This window comes from Penicillium cataractarum (assembly GCF_028827025.1).
Source record: "Penicillium cataractarum strain IBT 29864 chromosome Unknown utg000002l, whole genome shotgun sequence".
In the NCBI taxonomy this organism is placed as follows: domain Eukaryota; kingdom Fungi; phylum Ascomycota; class Eurotiomycetes; order Eurotiales; family Aspergillaceae; genus Penicillium; species Penicillium cataractarum.
Genome location: NW_026622738.1, coordinates 1,943,077 through 1,960,880, shown reverse-complemented (window position 1 = coordinate 1,960,880; position 17,804 = coordinate 1,943,077). Strand labels below are relative to the sequence as shown.

Below are 17,804 nucleotides of genomic sequence, written 5' to 3'. Positions count from 1 at the left end.
GGATCATGAATCTGGTTATCCGAGCTTCGGCCATATTCACCTCGGTGAACTATAGGTCCATAGGCTCACTAATCCGTTTCACTAATCCACCTAATCCTCGGCTTGAGAACATTTACTTCTAAGAAAGAGGATCCATAGATTCTCGGGCATTCTTAAGCTGATTGATTTTGCAATCTACTCTCTGAGCTTATTTTTCCTTCTATCATCTTTGTCACTCAATCATGTCTTCCATTCTCCAAGCTGATGTCTATGTTTCTTCGCGCCTCCCCATCGCAATCAAGCGGTTGGGCGAGTCAAGTTCGTTCTCTCCAATCTCCTGCACCCTTATACATGGAGATTCAGGGGCTGTTCTTGTCGACACACCCATTTCCACTTCTCAAACTGAAGACCTAGTTTCCTGGATCAAGGAGACAGCGCCTGGTAAAGACCTCCGTTACGTGTATATCACCCACGGTCATGGCGACCACTGGTTTGGCATCACTGTCCTACGAAAGCACTGGCCCAACCTGCGTGCCCTCGGTACGCCCGGTACCATCGAACATATGAAAGAACAAATTAAGCCAGAAATCCTCAACGGAACATGGCTTACCCTGTTTCCGGGGAACCAAATCCCCCAACCTCTCGAGCTGGCCGAGGCAATGGACGAGCCTGTCTTCGAGCTTGATGGCCACAAATTCCACGCCATTGAAGTAGGACATACTGATACGTACAACACTACCGTGCTCCACGTTCCCAGCATCCGACTCGTCGTGGCCGGTGACGCGGTATATGGAGACGTACATCAGTACTTTGGCGAAGCAAATACCCCGGAAAAGAGAAAGGAATGGCTCCATGCACTCGATACCATCGAGGCGCTTGACCCGCATACTGTCATTGCGGGGCATAAACGAGCAGGGACGGTGGACGGCTTGTTCAATCTACAGAAGACGCGCCAGTATATCCTAGATTTCGAAGAGGCTGTCCGGTCGGCCTCGAACTGGAAGGAATTGACGGAGGATATCCAGAGACGATACCCGCGACGGATTAATCCTCATGCAATCTTGAGAGGGGCGTTGGCCGCTTTTCCAGAAACGAATGCGAAGTCAAAGGTTTGATATGGAATCAACTGAACGGAGTATGGGACACGTTATCCCTTTGTGATTATCCAGAACGCAGTTATCCTACTCTTTAAGCCATGGAATGAATGGAATTGGATTTATAAATGCAAGGAAAATATGCACTAGCTTAATGCTCCGATCCTGTTTCGTCTCCTCGACTCGCGACCAAGCTGTTTAACCGAAATTTGACCAAAAAGCGTAATATAGTTGACTAGATACTTGGATGTATGAATCATGACTAACCAAGGTTGATTGTGTATTGCCTCAATTGACTGTTATCGAAATATTCGATGGGGCGAATCGCGGCTGGTTAAATTCATATTTTTCAGGGCTGCGTCGCCTCCTCCAACCCGATGTGCGTTACTTATACCAGTCTCAGGCATGACTGAAAACGAGTTTCACTTATATTCAGTCATTTGGAGTATTGAATTATTATGCTAGGGTGTATGCCGTAACACATGTGCTCGGGTTGATTAGTGATACAAGCGAGCTTTGGTATTCCTCGGGCCATGGGTAACTTAATTGACCAACCCGAGAGCAAAGACGCTTAAATACCCCTGTAGCAGAGGAAATCATGCCATTATGTTAATTCAACAAGGCGGGATTTCTTCCTTCTTTGAAGCTTCCGATTCACAATGGCTCAACCTAGCCACTCGTCGCTCTTTGAGAAAGCGATGACCGTGATACCGATCGATTCAAGCACCTACTCAGCAAATCTTGACCCCGCCTGGTGTATTGGGACGGGTATGAACTACCCCTTATCCATTTGATACCGTAGAGACAAGCCCACGAACCTAACATACAAACCGTATCCTAGTTCCCCATGGAGGCTACACAGCGAGTGTCCTCTATCGAACTGCCACAATCCATTTCGCCAGGAAGTACACTACGAGAAAACAACTAGCTCGCTCGCCAGAACCAATCGGATTGCAAATTTCATTCTTAAGAAGAACATTCACTGGGCCTGCTATCCTGACAGTGCAAGAAATTAAGTTGGGGTCGAGGGTTAGTACGATACATGTTACACTTTCCCAAAAGCCCAATCAACCTGCAACCACCAAGAAGTTGGCCTATGGAAGCGAGCTGGAGATTATGGTGGCTGCGTTCATTACGATGAGTCCGCCGGATACAGAGCAGGGGCCGGTTATTAAGGGGCTCTGGGATCTCTCTCCACCCATGCCACATGGCTCTTTATCAGATGGTTCAATCGATTTTAAGGCGCTAGCAGAGGACGGAATAGATGGTACATGGGTGCTATGTCCCCAAACACCTCCTGCGCTGCATGCCGCCAAACATCTCAGGATATTTAGTCCATCCCACACATTGTCCGCCATGAGACTGGAAGATCGGACGAAGCAAATAGTCGACCAGTGGGCGCAATTTGCGCCCGGTGGGAAGCCGGCCAAGTGGTCCAATGAAGCTGTGCTATACTTGGCGGATATGTTTCCTGCGGCATTGACCCGGATGGAAGCTATGGAGACAAGTCGACTTCTTGCGTTGGAAGGGGAGACAGGAAGTGCAAAGAGCATGATGGAAGTGCCGTTTGGCCAGTTCTGGTTTCCGACTGTGACCATGAATGTGGATCTGAAAACCAGGCTCCCTCCACAGGGGGTAGAATGGCTGCATTCTCGTGTGGTGACTAGGATGCTTCGTGGGAGCCGCGCGGACTTGGATGTTATGATTCTTGACCAAAAGGGGGAGCTGATAGCTACAAGTTCACAAGTGGCGTTGGTGGTTGATGGGTCGAGGAACATTAGAGGAAGACAGGACTCTGGTCGTCTTTAAGTATTTTAACGGCGATAGCTTATAGAATGAGCAATAGATCATTGAAACCTTCATTGGTATGTGCAAATTGCTGTGGCTCAACCCCAGGAGGACAGGCTAATTGCACTCTCTACATCGCTCCGCTTGAACCCGGGACTGTGCCCTAGACATATTCCCCTCTCGAGTAGAGCTGATAATTGTCAGACGCTTATACAGCTCATGTCTCAGATAACTAGGATCGTCGAGCCTTACCTGCTGTAAAGTCTAGTGCATTCACCTTCCGATATGTGGTATTCTCAGTTGGTGGTGCTGTCGAAAGAGAGATTCTCTCTGATTGCAGGTAACCTGCCAAGTCCCAAATGTCAAACCAATCCCCGTCAAGCTCTTCTTGAGCCTCGGGTGAAAAAGCCGATAGAGCATGATTTTCTAAAGGAAAGTGTTGTTGCTCTGGTACTCGCGTCTCTGTCTCACTCTGGCTTGACGATAACGCCTCAGGATAGTGTGTACCGGCGCCTCCAAGTTTAAAGAACGGAATCTCGTTCCACCTGTCGGGCTGGGCATTGTTCAGCCTGGCATAGAGACAAGTATAGAAGAATGACGTGATGGTTTCCCTCGTGACAAGGGATAAAAGCAATCGAAACGGCCGCTTTAACGCATTGAGAGGCACAGACTGGTTTTTAAGCACCAAGAATCCTTGATAGAGACATATTATTCTGAGGTGCTGCACAAAGACTGGCGCTTCAACTATCCCCGTGCCGTCTAGCTTAAACGGCAAGAGTCGGTTGCGAGGCCATTCGCTTGGCCAGGTCAAATCAATATCCGGATGAGAATACCCAGGACCGTCCATGGGTGAGGGTGGCTTATTTATCGGCATTTGTATCCTCGAAGATGTGTTCTTTGGTTGCAGGTTGCCAATATCCTCGTCAGACTCTTCCCCGTACAAGGCCGAATCCAAGCATATTTTCACCGTTTCGCGAAGACGATCCGCAACGTGCGGGCGGGAGATAAGAGCCCCTTCTTCGGCCAGGAAATTGCTAAAGAGAACAACCGCCTTGCTCTGTCGTTCTAGAGCTGACTCTAGTCGGGCAATACGTTGTTTAAGTGCTGTGGTATTGGCCTCATTCCGCGCCCGGTATGCCCGTTGCGCTAGGCGAACTTGCTTCCGACGTCGCTATAGCTATATCAGTCTATGATACATGCCTGATTGACATCCGTGGGTTAATTTTTATCATGTGATATACCTCCTTCTTTTCAGGGCTTGCGGGCTGCTGCTGGCGCTCGTGTGACAAGCCAGTCCTTTTAGGTGAGGCCTCTGGTAGAGCCGTTAACACGGGCTCTACCCGACTCAAGGTTGCAGAAGTCGCGGTATATCTCATATTCCTATTTTCTTTGTGAGGTGGCATTTCGTGTATATCGGATTCATTCAGGTTGAGAGGGAAGAAACAAGCCAAGGGGGTCTTCGGCCTTGTCGGTAACAAACCTTCGGCGGTCGGGATGATCACTCATCACAACAACACTCACCCCCGGAGTGAAACATGCGATTGTAGGCCTGGCCATCGTCGGGGAAAATGATTAAGCCTCGGTTACGCTCTTTGATCACTTTCAATATAGAAGTTCAATGGTCGGTTGCATGAAGTTGATTTACGAAGATATAAAAAAGCAACAGCCATCAGATATTTACCCATATTGCCTCTAACTTCATCATGGCGCCTACAAACACCTTCCAACCTATTATAACCACGGTGGACGACATCAGAACTGCCAAGAAACGACGTGCCGTCTATATCCGTCCCTTCCTCCTCTTCTGGCTCAACTCCCTATTCGCCGAAATCATTTTCCTCGCCGTCGGCGTCTTCGTCATGACCGGCACCCGAGACCTCTTCTACAAAGTCATGTGGACTCTTGTCTTCTGCCCGCTAGGCATGGGTGGGGCAATGGGCGGCTTAGTCAATTGCTTCATTGTCGACCATTACTATGGGAAAAAAGCAGCTCATTTCACGGGTATCCTGGCACTGCTAGTACTTAGCGCGTGTAATTACCTTTGCTACAACCTGGATAGGCATTTTGGGTGGTTTGGGGCTACGGAGCATCCCATGTGGTTCCATTGGCGGTACCCTATGATCTGGGCAGTTGGGTATTGGAATGGTTTGCTGCTATTTACAGACAAGGGGCAGGAAAGACTTACTAATCTGGGGCTATGATGTATTTTGGGGATATTATCTTCGGTAACGGACTTCGAGTAGGAGCCTTGAAACTTGGATTTGGAGCCTGAGATACGAATGCTTCTACTGTAGATGTTGTGCTGTATGTGATTGCATGGAAGTTTCCGATTTATGTATACATCACGCATTGGAGCGCTCAGCACTGCGGCCAAACGTTTTGGCGAGAGAAGAATGAACCACGTGGATTCGATAGCAGCTAGTTTCGCAGTTCGTGGACATTTTTCCAAGACTGAAAATTGACTTTAAAGCCTCGGCACGCAACTCGAATACTAATCAGGCCTAAAAAGAGCTTAGCAACAAAAGGCCTGCAGCTGGAACCTATATAAATAACAATCCTGCGAGCGAGTCTATGGTGCCATACTGATCCATCGGTTTCGCAGATGACTAGGGAAGCATCAATCATGAGGCGTATTGTGAGGATTCCGGAAAAGATTGACGCCTGGCTAGGCTGGTTCTCTGTCGGTAAGTCTATTCAGGGAAAATCTTCGGTGAGGTCATGCTGAAGACGGCCATAAAGGAACAAAAATCCTATATGCTGCTTTAACTGGGCCCTTTCGCGGTGCATCTGGGGCGGACAGCTACCATCACCATCTTATTCAAGTTGCAGTGAAAGCGGTATCTCACCTTGTTCAATAATTATCAAATGTCTTAACAGAACGAAGGCTTACAAATACTGTCAGCTCACTAGACGATTTAGTCCACTCCAGCTCCAGTGAGTGCATGACCGTGTGAAGGTTGAATTTGAATGCTTACTGTCGGGCTAGATATCTCTTCAAGTCGTACGAGCAACTTTACTTGGAATACTGTGAGAAAACTGGAACCGAGCCAAATTTTGTGTCAGATGAGTATGGCTTCAAGGGATTCTGGATTGGTTCCCCAAATGCCAGGTACGTGGTGATCAACTTTCATGGTAGGTAACTTGACCCGATTGGCACTGTTAGAGGAGAACTAAAGAGGATTATTAAAGGCGGAGGATTCGCTATGGATGCAACGGAACCGTATCTTGATTTCTGGCAGAGTGTGAGCCAAGGACTTGCAGAAGAAGATATCACAACAAGCTGGTTACATGTTACGTACACCCTAACACCACATGCAACTTATCCAACACAGTTCTGCGAGGCGATAGAAGCTCTGCAATATGTCATCCAGGGTCTCGGACGCCCACCCAGGGAGGTAATCATTGTTGGAGACTCGGCTGGGGCTAATCTGTGTCTGGCGCTCCTCTCACACCTATCCCATCCCTCTCCAGATGCTCCCAAGCTGGAAATCACTGAGCCCCTCAAAGCGGTCGTACTCTTGTCCCCTTGGCTCTCCTTCCGTCATGATTGGCCTAGCATGACTTACAATGCACGCAAGGATATTGACGCAATGGAAGTCACAGCCAGTTGGTCTCAAGAGTATTTAAAGGGCAGGTCTTCAAACAATTACATCGAAGCAGTTGAGGCACCTGAATTATGGTGGAAAGACGCTTGGGTGGAACAGACTCTCGTGCTTGCTGGAAGTGATGAGGTGCTATTGGACCCGATCAAGGCCTGGGTGAAGAGGTTCAGTGTCAGTCAAATCCCTATTCTCCTTGAAAATCGATGCATCGACCTGACAAACTACACGCAGAAATTTAATTCCGATACAACCTTCATCATTGGTCATAAAGAGTGTCACATTGCACCACTTATATGGCCTTTGTTTGGCGACAACCACGAGACCCAACAGGGCCATGCGTTGACGAATTGGCTATGTGAACGGTTATGTATATGATTCTACGTCCTGGGACTAGACTACAAAAGCGGAAATTGCCTATCCAGGCCGTCTTTGCAAGACTTAAAATACAAAACCTCATCCTCATTCTTCTAATTCAATAATGGTCGATACGCATGAAGTTCGACGACGTGAAGTAACGAATAACGCAGCCCCTCAAATCAGGATCGTTCTTTAAAATAGAAAATAGGAACTGGCGTCAGCCAGGTCTAATTTGCCTCTCTGAAATTTGCATTGAAACTATTTGAGGATCTACATACGACCAAATGCCATGAAAAATGGAACCAAAGTGGTAGCAAGAAGGCATGTAAAGTCTGGTGGATGTGGGATATGCTATAAGTGGAACCCGATTGCCCTATAAAAAGCATCAAGTACTCAAACCATTTACAGTTTTCCCCTTGGGGCCATTTGAGCAGTTGGCCTAGTCTCCACAGATAATTCGCTCCACCAAGGGTATGTACGAGGCGCATTCCTTGATAATGTATCTGTAAATTCTGGTTGACGCTTCTCAAAGAAAGATTTCTTGAATTCAAGATGATCCCTGGATAAGTCAGCGAATCCTATAACCATGAAGAGGACTAGAATGTGCTTTCCAGGAACTTTACCTTCCGCCAAACATGTCGTATAACAGAGGGCTATCGACCAAGTGTGCGCCTTCTGCGGAACCAGGGTTCCGCCAAATGAGTTGCCGGTTCAGGTGAATTGCCATGGTACTGACGTTCGAGATAATGTCCTGTGCAAGTTCAAGGGCGCGGGGAAGAACGTCCTTAGGTTCGGGAAGAAGCTCTGCAAAGATGCCGTGGAGGATAGGTGAATGTGCGGGATATCGTTTTCCTGTTGCTAACAAATATGTAGCATTGCTATATCCAACCATACGCGGGAGGAAAAAAGAGCTAGACGACTCCATTGTAAGGCCAATCCTTGAAAAAGGGAATCCGAATTCTGAATTACGCGGCGCGATACTAGGTTCAAGTTAGCTTTTGAGAGCATGCGGGTGAAGACAAACACTGACCGAATAGTCGCCGCTAGAGTTGATTTCATGCCGATCCCTACAGAGAGGCCATTGTACGCCACTATAATGGGCTTGCTACAATTGAACATCGAAAGTGCCAGTGTGCCTCCTGGATCGCGCATCTCAGTGGGCCGCAATTTGTCTTTCTCCTGGCTAAAGTCTCCAGTCAGGTCAATTCCGGCACTAAATACTCTGCCTGCGCCTGTTAAGATTACGGCCTTGACTCGGTCATCCACATCGACAGTCGAAAAGAAGGCAATAAGAGAATCAATCATGCCTCTTGTAATCGCATTCAGTTTGTCGGGTCGGTTCAGCGTTACAACCTGGACAGACGTAACTCCACATGCCAAGTCCGGGAAGTTGGAAACACGGATAGGGCTATCGAGTGAAGTGACGTATGTATCAGGAATCGCGACAGTTCGAGGACCACCAACCATCTTAAGAATATGGCTTTGTTGTTGTCAATCACTGGAAAGATTATAGAGTTTGCTGCAGATACAAAACATGGGCTCTACGGGAGGTTGATACATATATAGCAACAATAACCACCTTATTTCATCCCGAGACTACCCCACCATCTATGGTTTAATTTCAACGTGATCAAAGAAATGTCCGTGGGCCTCGGGAAACCCAACTAAGCGAATCTCGAATTCCAATCTAGTCATGAAACCAAAGCGGATCAGGTTATGGTGTATGGTTGGTAAAATCCAATATACTTGATTAGTGAACAGCCGGAGCCGAGGTATAACAGGTGACATTAGCGGGCTAACCAAGCAGTGAGAAGGCCAGAGTGAACATAGCAGCATTATATTACGCATACTACCAAAAATCAGAGATATGAGATAGGACTGTGGTTTTGAATGGCCTTGTTCTAAACCGCGAACTTGAAGATATCCTTGAACCCCAAGTAGACCCTTGGCTAGTCGTGCAAGGGCTCTGAGTCAAAACACTTCATGTATGTCTCTAAGGTACCACCTAGTAAGTATCAAAAGTCGCTGTCATGATCTGTTTCTAGTGTCTAGCGAGACACGTCTCACTCTAAATTCTCTTTTCTTCATGGCACATGATTTCTACGATGGATACCTGGAGCTAGTCATTCGAGGAATAATTAGGTAGACTATATATTTTGAATATGTCGCTCTAGAAGTTTGACCCAGACTACATGCAAATGGAACTTACAAATCAACTTGAATCAGACGAAAACTTAGGCTGACCTCAAGATTCGAGACATTGGGCACAGGCCTCATACATCATTCAAACTTCTACGTAAGGTCCCTGATACAGCGGGAGAGGGCCACAACTTCGAACTTCCGGTTTTTGCTGTAGCAACCTGCCGCCCGTTGGCAATCCAGCAAGACTCATGCACGAGATCAAGTTGGGCCGTTACCCAGAATCTGCAGCCAAAACTATCTGCACCGAACTCGAAGCGGTGACGACCATGTGTCGTTATCAGTAGATAGATCTGCAAGCACACGAGCTTAATCAAGACTGAAGCGCGGTTCTGTTTTGAGGGTGACTAGATAGCACTGCTCAGAAATGATGAGATTCAACTTCGAGCTTTCTTTCAAGATTCTTTTGGGATGCTAAGACTGGATAGGTAGTCAAGCTGTAAGGAAGTCGTTGGGGGGACGGGAGGGTGGGGAGTTGCCAAGTAGATGCACCAGTGATTGTGTGACCTAGATTCTCGTGGGCCGCAACGTTCATGTGGTTTACCGATAGAGCCAAGATCCTCACCTCCTGACAGGATGATACAAAATGTAGGGGGATCAAAATTAGGTACTTTTGACAACTGGAGGTCTGCAGGATGCGCCTTGGATGGTAGGGACGGCCTATTTTTTCAGGGCTTGGGGCCCAGAAAAGTACACCACAAGAAGAGAGGAGGATGCAAAGATGCCGTTCAAGGGTGGTACAGCATGCACTATAGTACGTTATGCACGGTCAAAGTCAACAATATGAAGGAGTCTTTCGGTTCAACCCCTTGAATGTCTACGTGGATACCCTCAAGGTTTCCAAAAGCTACCAATTGATGTCATTTGGCTGCGAGGCTTCTCTTGAATAAGGTAGGCATGTGAACCAGGAAATGTATTCCGGGTGTTTGTCCCTGGATAAGAAAAAGCAAGCACCGCTAAGAACAGTCTGTTTCTTCCCAAACTATGGTGAGCACATGCATCTTGATCTAATGTGTGATAGATTGGGTGAGAACTCTAATTTGCCGATCGACGGCTGAGCATCCCGCCCTAAATTTTTCTTCGGTCAAGAACACCAACTTTGCTAATGGCGAATCAAAGGACTGGTTTAGAAAATGGAGTGTAGGGCATCCTAAGCTGGAAATGACCTGTGTAACTTGACTGTGGCGAGCGAACATAGTCTTGCGCCACACGCCACAGATGAAGATCATCTAATAGACTACTGATCTGCAGCCTAGAACAATAGTTCATGCACGATCGTCCCTGGATACTGACTTATGATATCATCCCTTTCTTGCATTTAGAACTCATATGCGACCACGGTAGCGTAATGTGAGCTCCTAAAGCGGGAAGCGATAAGCTTGTCTAAAGTTGATGGACGTCCAGGTACTTGTACCCTCTTCCATTTCTACGCTCTGGCCCCGTGAACCGAAGTTTCAGATCATGAATTATCATGGATTTAACAGATATTGTGCCGAGTGCTTTTATCCCCAAGCCACTGACGGTAGTCGTGGTTGGTACAGGGTACGTGAAGCAATGCTTAACATCATACTTTGTTCTAACAACCGTCTCAGGGTTTCGGGCATTCAATTTGCCCATGACGTGACAGCTTCCTTGAAGGATGTTGACCTTCAAATCTTTGACCGAAATCCTTGTCTTGGGGGAACATGGTACCTCAATAATTATCCGGGGTATAGACGATTCTTATTGATCTTTCCTTGCTTTGTCTCTATTTCGACATCACTAATCATAAATCAGGTGTACATGCGACGTACCATCTCACACATATCAGTTCAGCTGGGCACCAAACCCGCTGTGGTCCTCTCTTTACCCTCCAGCCCGTGAAATACACCAATATCTAGAAGATGTGGTGGATAAACATAATCTTCGACGGTTTATGACCTTTAACACGGAGTGCGTGTCTGCAAATTGGGACGAGAAGTCTTCAAAATGGGAGATCGTCTTTCGCAATGTCCAATCAACCTTTGAACGGACCATCTGGGCCGACATCTTTGTCTATGCCGTCGGTCGTCTCAATAACTACAAAGTGCCTCGGATACCAGGGCAGGATAAATTTCAAGGAAAGCAAGTTCACACTGCAAACTGGCCCTCCAGAATGAATGTCAAAAAAAAGCGAGTAATAGTTATTGGAAATGGCGCTAGTAGCGTTCAATGTACAGCAGCATTGCAGCCAGGTATGGGCACACTTCCTCTGCTGAGATTGGTGGCGACATTATTGACGAATCATGTCCATTAGTTGTTTCGAAAGTCATTAACATTGCTCGAGGACCAACTTGGATCGTGCCACATGTTTTCTCCGATGATGGTGCTGTTCAGCGGCACTGTAAGTGTGATCAACATGACGCTCTCAGACTAGGCAACTGACATTCATGAAGATTCCTCTGAACAAAAGAATGCACTGCAACTTAGCCCTCCAAAGTACTATGATTTCAGAATTGGACTAGAAAAAAAGCTGGCGGCTGGCTTTCCAGGTCTGTGGAAAGGCACTAGATCACAAGCTCGGTTCACTTCTTTATCAGAGTCGTTCATGAAATCAAAGATTGCAGATCAAAAACTCTTGGATGCTCTTTTACCGGATTTCGAGGCAGGTTGTCGTCGTTTCACACCAGGTGGTCCTTACTTGGACGCACTGCAACAACCAAACGCCGAGTATCTGAGAGATTCGATCTCCGAGCTAACAAGTGAGGGCCTTATCACATCATCGGGGAGGAACATTGAATGTGATATTATTGTCTACGCAACTGGATTCGAGCCTTATCAACCCCGATTTCCAGTCATTGGCCGGGCAGGACAATCGCTCTCCAAAGCTTGGGACCGAGAGGGACCATGCGAAAGCTACATGGCTGCGATGGTTGCCGGGTTTCCGAATTTCTTTGGTAAGTGTTCCACAAATAGCACATGATATGGCAGATCTTTTTCTGATTCAGTTAGTTTTCAATCCCCCTATTTGTCCAGTAAATGGGTCCGCAGTACCGGGAATTGAGCGAGCAGGTAGCTACATGGTTCGAATATTGTCACGACTTCAGACAGATAGACTACGATCAGTCTGTGTCAAAGACCAGGCTCAAAAGGAATTCAACCAGTGGGTCCAATCTAGGATGTCTCATATGGTATGGTCCGGGCCTTGCAATTCGTGGTGTAGGTTTTCAATTTCCTTTCCAAAAGTCTGTTTACTAAGACGTACTCACAAGTGGTCGATAGATAAAAATGCCAATGGGAAGATCATCGTTCCATGGCCTGGTACAGTACTTCATTACTATGCCGCAACGGAGATTATTCGTTGGGAAGACTTCGATTTGGAGTACGAGAACCCGGCTGAGAAGTATGCGAGCTTTGGGAACGGGGTCACAGCAGATGGCTTCGTGCCCGATCGATTCCCCTGGGTCATCCCACCCCTTCAACAAAAACATCCTATTTCACTTAGCTCTGGCTCCCCAGAAAAGCCCTTGCTGGTGCAGGGTAGGATCTAAAACAGAGCGCAGAGCACAATTTGTTTTTGTATGGCAAACTCGAATTCATAGACTTGGCAACGATGTAGGATAGGGATTGGTTGCCCGAGTGTTTAAATAAGGGCTGAAATTCCCTTGAGTGGATTGGAACCTTTATTTTAGTCAATGCTTCTAGACTATAATACCTTGAACCATTCAAAATCGAAATACCTTCTCGGAAATCTCCAACGCACCTGTTGACTCGTGGAGATAGCGCGCGCAAACCAAACGGCCATATCCGGGAGTCTCGGACATAGCAACAACAACATCGCTAAAGCGTGCAGGCTGGGGAATGTGGAGATGTTTATTATTTCCTTCGCCTTTTGTAATAGCCGCTCTTTCTTCCATTTTTGCCACTTCTGCGACGAACCGGGCGATCAAACTGCCCTCCCACATTCCCTCCTGACATCTTGTTGGATCAAGCAAAGCGATAGCGTCGTGTCGGAGTCTTGAATTGCGGCATCTCATGGCCACCATATAAAGAGAAGGAATGATTCCCGCTCCTAGGGTGAATGTTAGCTTAGGCACGGATGAGATGCTCTTGCTGCTGCTTGGATAGATCCACTGTCCGGATCCCAGAATAGGCTACACAATAACGAACTGGCCAATCTTCATGAATCTCGTTATCAATATTCGAGGCAGCCATACGCAGTAGCTCACCGCGCAAGCGATAAACGGCATTTGACAGGATATCCAACGACTTCCTGGCCTCTGTAACATTGATGAAAGTGCTTGGTGTTGGAAGAGTTGGGCCTATAAGATCATGGGGCGAGTCGAGCGTGAGTATAGCAGTCTCTTCTCCAAACATCGTGGACTCGTAATCTAGACGAGCATATGTATCCGCCAGCTCATCAAGGTGTGAGGTGTGAAATAGTGAGTTTTTGCGAGTCCAAATGCTCCTCACTTCAGGTCCCAGGTACACTGAAGGAGAGTCTCGTGTCAATAATATGCGAAGCCCATTACGAAGATGGGCGACGGCTCCTGGCCTATTTCCTTGTAGCATCTCAAAACAAATGAACAACAAGCATGTCAATAAAGCGACATGTTCACACTGAGAGTCATTCGGGTCATCCAGGCGCTTTCTGAGATGATTGATCGATTTGACATATTGTGCCACTGCGAATGGATTTCCACGCTCAAGCCAGTCACCAAGCTGCAAAGAAGGGCACAGTCCCCCCCGTGGCGCGATGCATAGCCCCAACTGCCACTGCAGCATGAAGAACAGACGCATCGTGTAGGCTGAGTTGTAGCACTAGCGATTCCAAATATGAAGACTCGAAGCACCTGGGAATTCCATGTAGCGTATGCTCACGAAAGAAGGCAAATGTTTGGCCCTCGGCGACCGGCATGCTCAAAAGGGAAATTACTTGACACGGAGGCATGAGAAGCGTCGTTCTCTCTGAAACACGTTGCTGAGGCATTAGCAGCCTCTTGCCTTTCCTTCTCACTGCAGCGTCGCGAACGGCTTGACTTTCTTGCTCGTGTCCGTCGCAAATCCGGCCTGTTGACGTACAGCGATGGCATAACGGTCGGACTTCGTCACATTTGACTCTCCGGACCCTACTCATTGTTAATCTACTATCACAGTTTTCTTGAAGTGGGATCGTTTACCTGCAAGTGAGACAACCGGTTCTTCCTCGTGATTTCCTCGATGTCGCTAAACTCATGAGCACAGGCTTTACTTCTGCTTGCATAGGCGAGTGACAATGAAAGGTGGAACATTAAAACTTTGTGGCCGATGTCTTATTCCTAGAAGATTGACTCGGCGTATCTCCCGAGATGAGGCTGTGGTCGCGATCAAAGACGGGGGGGCCAACTGACTCATGTATCCTCATTGGCCTGTTCGCTTCGGGAATGACGAGGGCCAATAAGTTCCCAGTCCCGACCATATGCCCTGAGTAGACATATAACATCGTTTTCGGGTCTCTTGGGAATTGGTTTGCAAGCGACGACGTTGAACCTGACTCGCCGTCATGCCTGGACTTCAAGGGTCATGGTCATGGTTAAAAGGTGCATCAGCTCCCTCAAGGAAGATCCGTCCTCGTTTTTTCTTGATATCCTTCAAACACCTAGTTCATCAGCCATATCCAGAGCTAAGAAACAATATTCCATCGATATGTCAGTCAATATTCAAATGATTCATATCCACTATCGAGGCAAGTTCCTCTCGCTTCTAGACTCGGACGATTCTACACCATTGTACACCGTAAAAGTCTGTCGCGAAATGCCTCAGGTCCAACTGATGAGGCGTCAAAACAGTGATGTTTCTAGCAATGAGGACCATACAGACAGTCTGTCAGGTCTGTGCACATCATCATTCAAAAAGCTGAGTATGGAAGTAACGCTCTCCATTCGCGGCCATCGGGTCCTGCTTCGCCGACCGGACATCCTTTCGCGCACTTATCGCTTTGAAGGCCTTTCTATGCCCGATACTGTTCTGCAGTGGGAGGCTGATGGGGCCCTGACGGGGGATTTCAAGCTTGTCAATACGTGCGACTGTCAAGTACTTTGCCGATTCCACAATAAGGTGTTTTCGGTTGCGGAGGTGGGATCTTTTGAGATGATTGGGATGCTATCTGAAGAGCTCAAAGAGGAGATCGTTATCAGTGGGCTGGCAGTATTGGTTATGCTGCAGAGTCTGAATTTGGCGGGTATGGTTCTAATGGGGAATCCTTGAAGGTAGAGACATTTTGTTTCTTTAGCTGTAGATTCTAGGAATCCGTCGGATCCTGCGATCCATACCTATTGCCGTGTCATCGAGTATGGATGTAACAATATACAATGTAGCTAGCACAATGCAACAAATACAAAGTACTCATCTGCACAATCTCTACCCCGGATTTTCCTATCCGATCGCCCAGGCCGACCGATAGCCACGGAGGACCGTGAGTGGGCGACAGGAAAGCTTGCCGGGTAACCGTCGGCTAAGTGAAGTTCGCTTGTTATTTTCGGCATGTCGAAGCCTTCACCGCGCTGGTGATTGGATGATCGATGCCCCCCAATAGTTCCTAACCCAATTAATTAGTCTCGACTTGACTCATATCTTGAATCAAACCTCTTCCCAGCTGCACACTACTTTTGCAACGGGCTTGTGATCATTCGATTTTTGTTACCTTTACGAAGGTATGTCACCTCCAAGCTCGCGATACAACGTCATTGCCGACTATGATCGAGCGACCGGAATAATTGACCCATAGTGACAGACTGTTTCAACTGATTCCTTTTTGCTTGAAATAGTTCTTTGATTCAGGTTACTTGACCTCGTTATACTCACAATGTCTGGCAAGGAGATGGAATACACACGGTACTGCTGTGGACTCCGAATCTATCCTAGACTGAATGCTGACTTCCGATACGCCTTAGCCTTGGCAAATCGGGCCTGAAGATCTCCAAGATCGTCCTGGGCACCATGGGCTTTGGTAGCAAGCAATGGCAGGACTGGGTCCTGGACGAGGAGGAGTCTTTGAACGTCATTGAGCACGCTTATAAGCGGGGCATCAACACCTGGGATACGGTAAGTAGATATCCAACTCGTTCGCCCAGAATTCAACCATCTTTGAAGCTTAACTCATCTATGAAAAAGGCCGATGTCTACTCCCACGGTCGCTCTGAGGAAGTTGTTGGCAAGGCCCTGAAGAAGTTCAATATTCCCCGTAACCGCGTGGTTATCATGACCAAGTGCTTCTACGGTGTCGATGACCAGGGCCAGTTCCCACCCATCTGGCAATCTGCTCGTAATGAGGGTGACTTCATTAACCGTGTCGGTCTATCTCGCAAGCACATCTTCGATGCCGTTGACGCTAGTGTCCAGCGTCTCGGCACCTACATCGACGTGCTCCAGATTCACCGTCTGGACCGCGACACTCCCCGTGAGGAGATTATGAAGGCTCTCAACGATGTGATCGAGAGCGGCAAGGTTCGCTATATTGGTGCTAGCTCGGTGAGTCACAGCAGATCCCATCCTATATGTAGATGAACCAATGTTGATGGACATGGATATGTAGATGGCTGCTTGGGAATTTCAGACTTTGCAGAACATCGCCGCCCGTAACGGCTGGCACCAGTTCATCAGCATGCAGAACTACCACAACCTGATTGCTCGCGAAGAGGAGCGCGAGATGATCCCCTACTGTCTAGACAGTGGTGTCGGGCTCATCCCCTGGTCTCCTATGGCCCGTGGCGTGCTCACGCGGCCGTGGGGCTCACGGTCTACCGTGCGTGAGAACACTGACGGAGCTCTCAAAGTCCTGATTCGTAACCGCGAGACGGAGGCGGATAAGGCCATTGTGGACCGCGTGGAGGAACTGGCGGGCAAGAAAGGGGTCAGCATGGCACAGATCGCTCTGGCCTGGTCCCTGACTCATAAGAATGAATGCCCCATCGTGGGTCTGCACAGCATTGCTCGTGTTGACGAGGCTGTAGCTAGTCTGAAGATTCAGTTGAGTCCTGAGGAAATTCAGTATCTGGAGGAGCCGTACGTGCCTAAGACGATCGCTGCGCTGGAGCGGTGAATGAGTTCAAGGGTCGTGGCGTTCTAAGACCTGGCTGGTTTAGATTGAAATACACATTTGAGGTGATCGGCATATAGAGAAGAAAAGAAATTTCGCTCATGATTTGAACACGACATATTATCTGATTTGGGGAGGTAGACTAGAAGCTAATCAGGTATTAGGTGGTGTGTACCGTCGTTGTCTTGAATCATACAGAGAACGACGTGACAAACCCACTCCCAAAGACACAGTGACAATGAACCCCTCGTATTCAAACATGCATCAGGCGGCGGGTGAACAAACCTCTTTGAGAAAGAATCAACACAAGGGGATGTGATCATGCAGCTCCGGCAAATAAAGACAAGTACGAAGCGCCACGGGCTGTTTTACCGTCTCCACTAGGTCAGATTCCCCAGTATTCTCCTCGCCTCAGATTATCTCTGGTGACTATTCCCTTGAATAATTTTGACCATAAACGCTCTACTAACGTCAGCTATACAGTAGAACCACATAATCAGCCGTCACTGAGCTTAATGTTAACTGTCCGGGGTACCTGCAACCAAAGACAAACCCAGCAGTAGAGGCAAGCTGATCAGTTTATTCTTCTTCAGAAAGGAAAACTTTCTTTAGAAGCAACTAATGACAATCTTCTCCTCTGAGGTACTATGAGATCCTCCGAGATCCCCACTGCACACTCCCATGGGCACGCGGGTCTAATTCCAGTGGCGGTGGGCCCTTAGCTAAGAAGAACTGCAAAGTCATGCGATG

The 17,804-nt window shown here is 47.7% G+C and overlaps 10 protein-coding genes across 10 annotated transcripts; 7 read left to right on the top strand and 3 right to left on the bottom strand.

The window, feature by feature from the left end:
• Positions 1 to 221: 221 nt before the first annotated feature.
• N7496_002782 (MBL fold metallo-hydrolase) lies at positions 222 to 1,094 on the top strand (the record flags this gene model as incomplete). The annotated part of the gene is made up of 1 exon (XM_056695713.1): positions 222 to 1,094. One exon carries the CDS (start codon positions 222 to 224, stop codon positions 1,092 to 1,094), a length of 873 nt encoding a protein of 290 aa, XP_056557925.1.
• Positions 1,095 to 1,732: 638 nt separating this feature from the next.
• Positions 1,733 to 2,882, top strand: N7496_002781 (thioesterase family protein; the record flags this gene model as incomplete). Its single annotated transcript, XM_056695712.1, has 2 exons — positions 1,733 to 1,841; positions 1,915 to 2,882. 2 exons carry the CDS (start codon positions 1,733 to 1,735, stop codon positions 2,880 to 2,882), a joined length of 1,077 nt encoding a protein of 358 aa, XP_056557924.1.
• Positions 2,883 to 3,093: 211 nt separating this feature from the next.
• On the bottom strand, positions 3,094 to 4,264 carry N7496_002780 (bZIP transcription factor; the record flags this gene model as incomplete). The annotated part of the gene is made up of 2 exons (XM_056695711.1): positions 3,094 to 4,032; positions 4,103 to 4,264. 2 exons carry the CDS (start codon positions 4,262 to 4,264, stop codon positions 3,094 to 3,096), a joined length of 1,101 nt encoding a protein of 366 aa, XP_056557923.1.
• A 300-nt stretch (positions 4,265 to 4,564) lies between these two features.
• N7496_002779 (uncharacterized protein) lies at positions 4,565 to 5,062 on the top strand (the record flags this gene model as incomplete). Its single annotated transcript, XM_056695710.1, has 1 exon — positions 4,565 to 5,062. One exon carries the CDS (start codon positions 4,565 to 4,567, stop codon positions 5,060 to 5,062), a length of 498 nt encoding a protein of 165 aa, XP_056557922.1.
• Positions 5,063 to 6,064: 1,002 nt separating this feature from the next.
• Positions 6,065 to 6,838, top strand: N7496_002778 (putative epsilon-lactone hydrolase; the record flags this gene model as incomplete). The annotated part of the gene is made up of 1 exon (XM_056695709.1): positions 6,065 to 6,838. The coding sequence occupies one exon, from the start codon at positions 6,065 to 6,067 to the stop codon at positions 6,836 to 6,838; it is 774 nt and encodes a 257-aa protein (XP_056557921.1).
• Positions 6,839 to 7,222: 384 nt separating this feature from the next.
• On the bottom strand, positions 7,223 to 8,287 carry N7496_002777 (uncharacterized protein; the record flags this gene model as incomplete). The annotated part of the gene is made up of 3 exons (XM_056695708.1): positions 7,223 to 7,379; positions 7,444 to 7,800; positions 7,851 to 8,287. The coding sequence occupies 3 exons, from the start codon at positions 8,285 to 8,287 to the stop codon at positions 7,223 to 7,225; spliced, it is 951 nt and encodes a 316-aa protein (XP_056557920.1).
• A 2,203-nt stretch (positions 8,288 to 10,490) lies between these two features.
• N7496_002776 (flavin-containing monooxygenase) lies at positions 10,491 to 12,528 on the top strand (the record flags this gene model as incomplete). The annotated part of the gene is made up of 6 exons (XM_056695707.1): positions 10,491 to 10,561; positions 10,612 to 10,728; positions 10,796 to 11,232; positions 11,295 to 11,381; positions 11,434 to 11,934; positions 12,260 to 12,528. 6 exons carry the CDS (start codon positions 10,491 to 10,493, stop codon positions 12,526 to 12,528), a joined length of 1,482 nt encoding a protein of 493 aa, XP_056557919.1.
• Positions 12,529 to 13,066: 538 nt separating this feature from the next.
• On the bottom strand, positions 13,067 to 13,777 carry N7496_002775 (uncharacterized protein; the record flags this gene model as incomplete). Its single annotated transcript, XM_056695706.1, has 1 exon — positions 13,067 to 13,777. The coding sequence occupies one exon, from the start codon at positions 13,775 to 13,777 to the stop codon at positions 13,067 to 13,069; it is 711 nt and encodes a 236-aa protein (XP_056557918.1).
• Positions 13,778 to 14,662: 885 nt separating this feature from the next.
• Positions 14,663 to 15,223, top strand: N7496_002774 (uncharacterized protein; the record flags this gene model as incomplete). The annotated part of the gene is made up of 1 exon (XM_056695705.1): positions 14,663 to 15,223. One exon carries the CDS (start codon positions 14,663 to 14,665, stop codon positions 15,221 to 15,223), a length of 561 nt encoding a protein of 186 aa, XP_056557917.1.
• A 598-nt stretch (positions 15,224 to 15,821) lies between these two features.
• On the top strand, positions 15,822 to 17,057 carry N7496_002773 (aldo/keto reductase; the record flags this gene model as incomplete). The annotated part of the gene is made up of 4 exons (XM_056695704.1): positions 15,822 to 15,850; positions 15,910 to 16,060; positions 16,130 to 16,486; positions 16,551 to 17,057. The coding sequence occupies 4 exons, from the start codon at positions 15,822 to 15,824 to the stop codon at positions 17,055 to 17,057; spliced, it is 1,044 nt and encodes a 347-aa protein (XP_056557916.1).
• Positions 17,058 to 17,804: the final 747 nt, after the last annotated feature.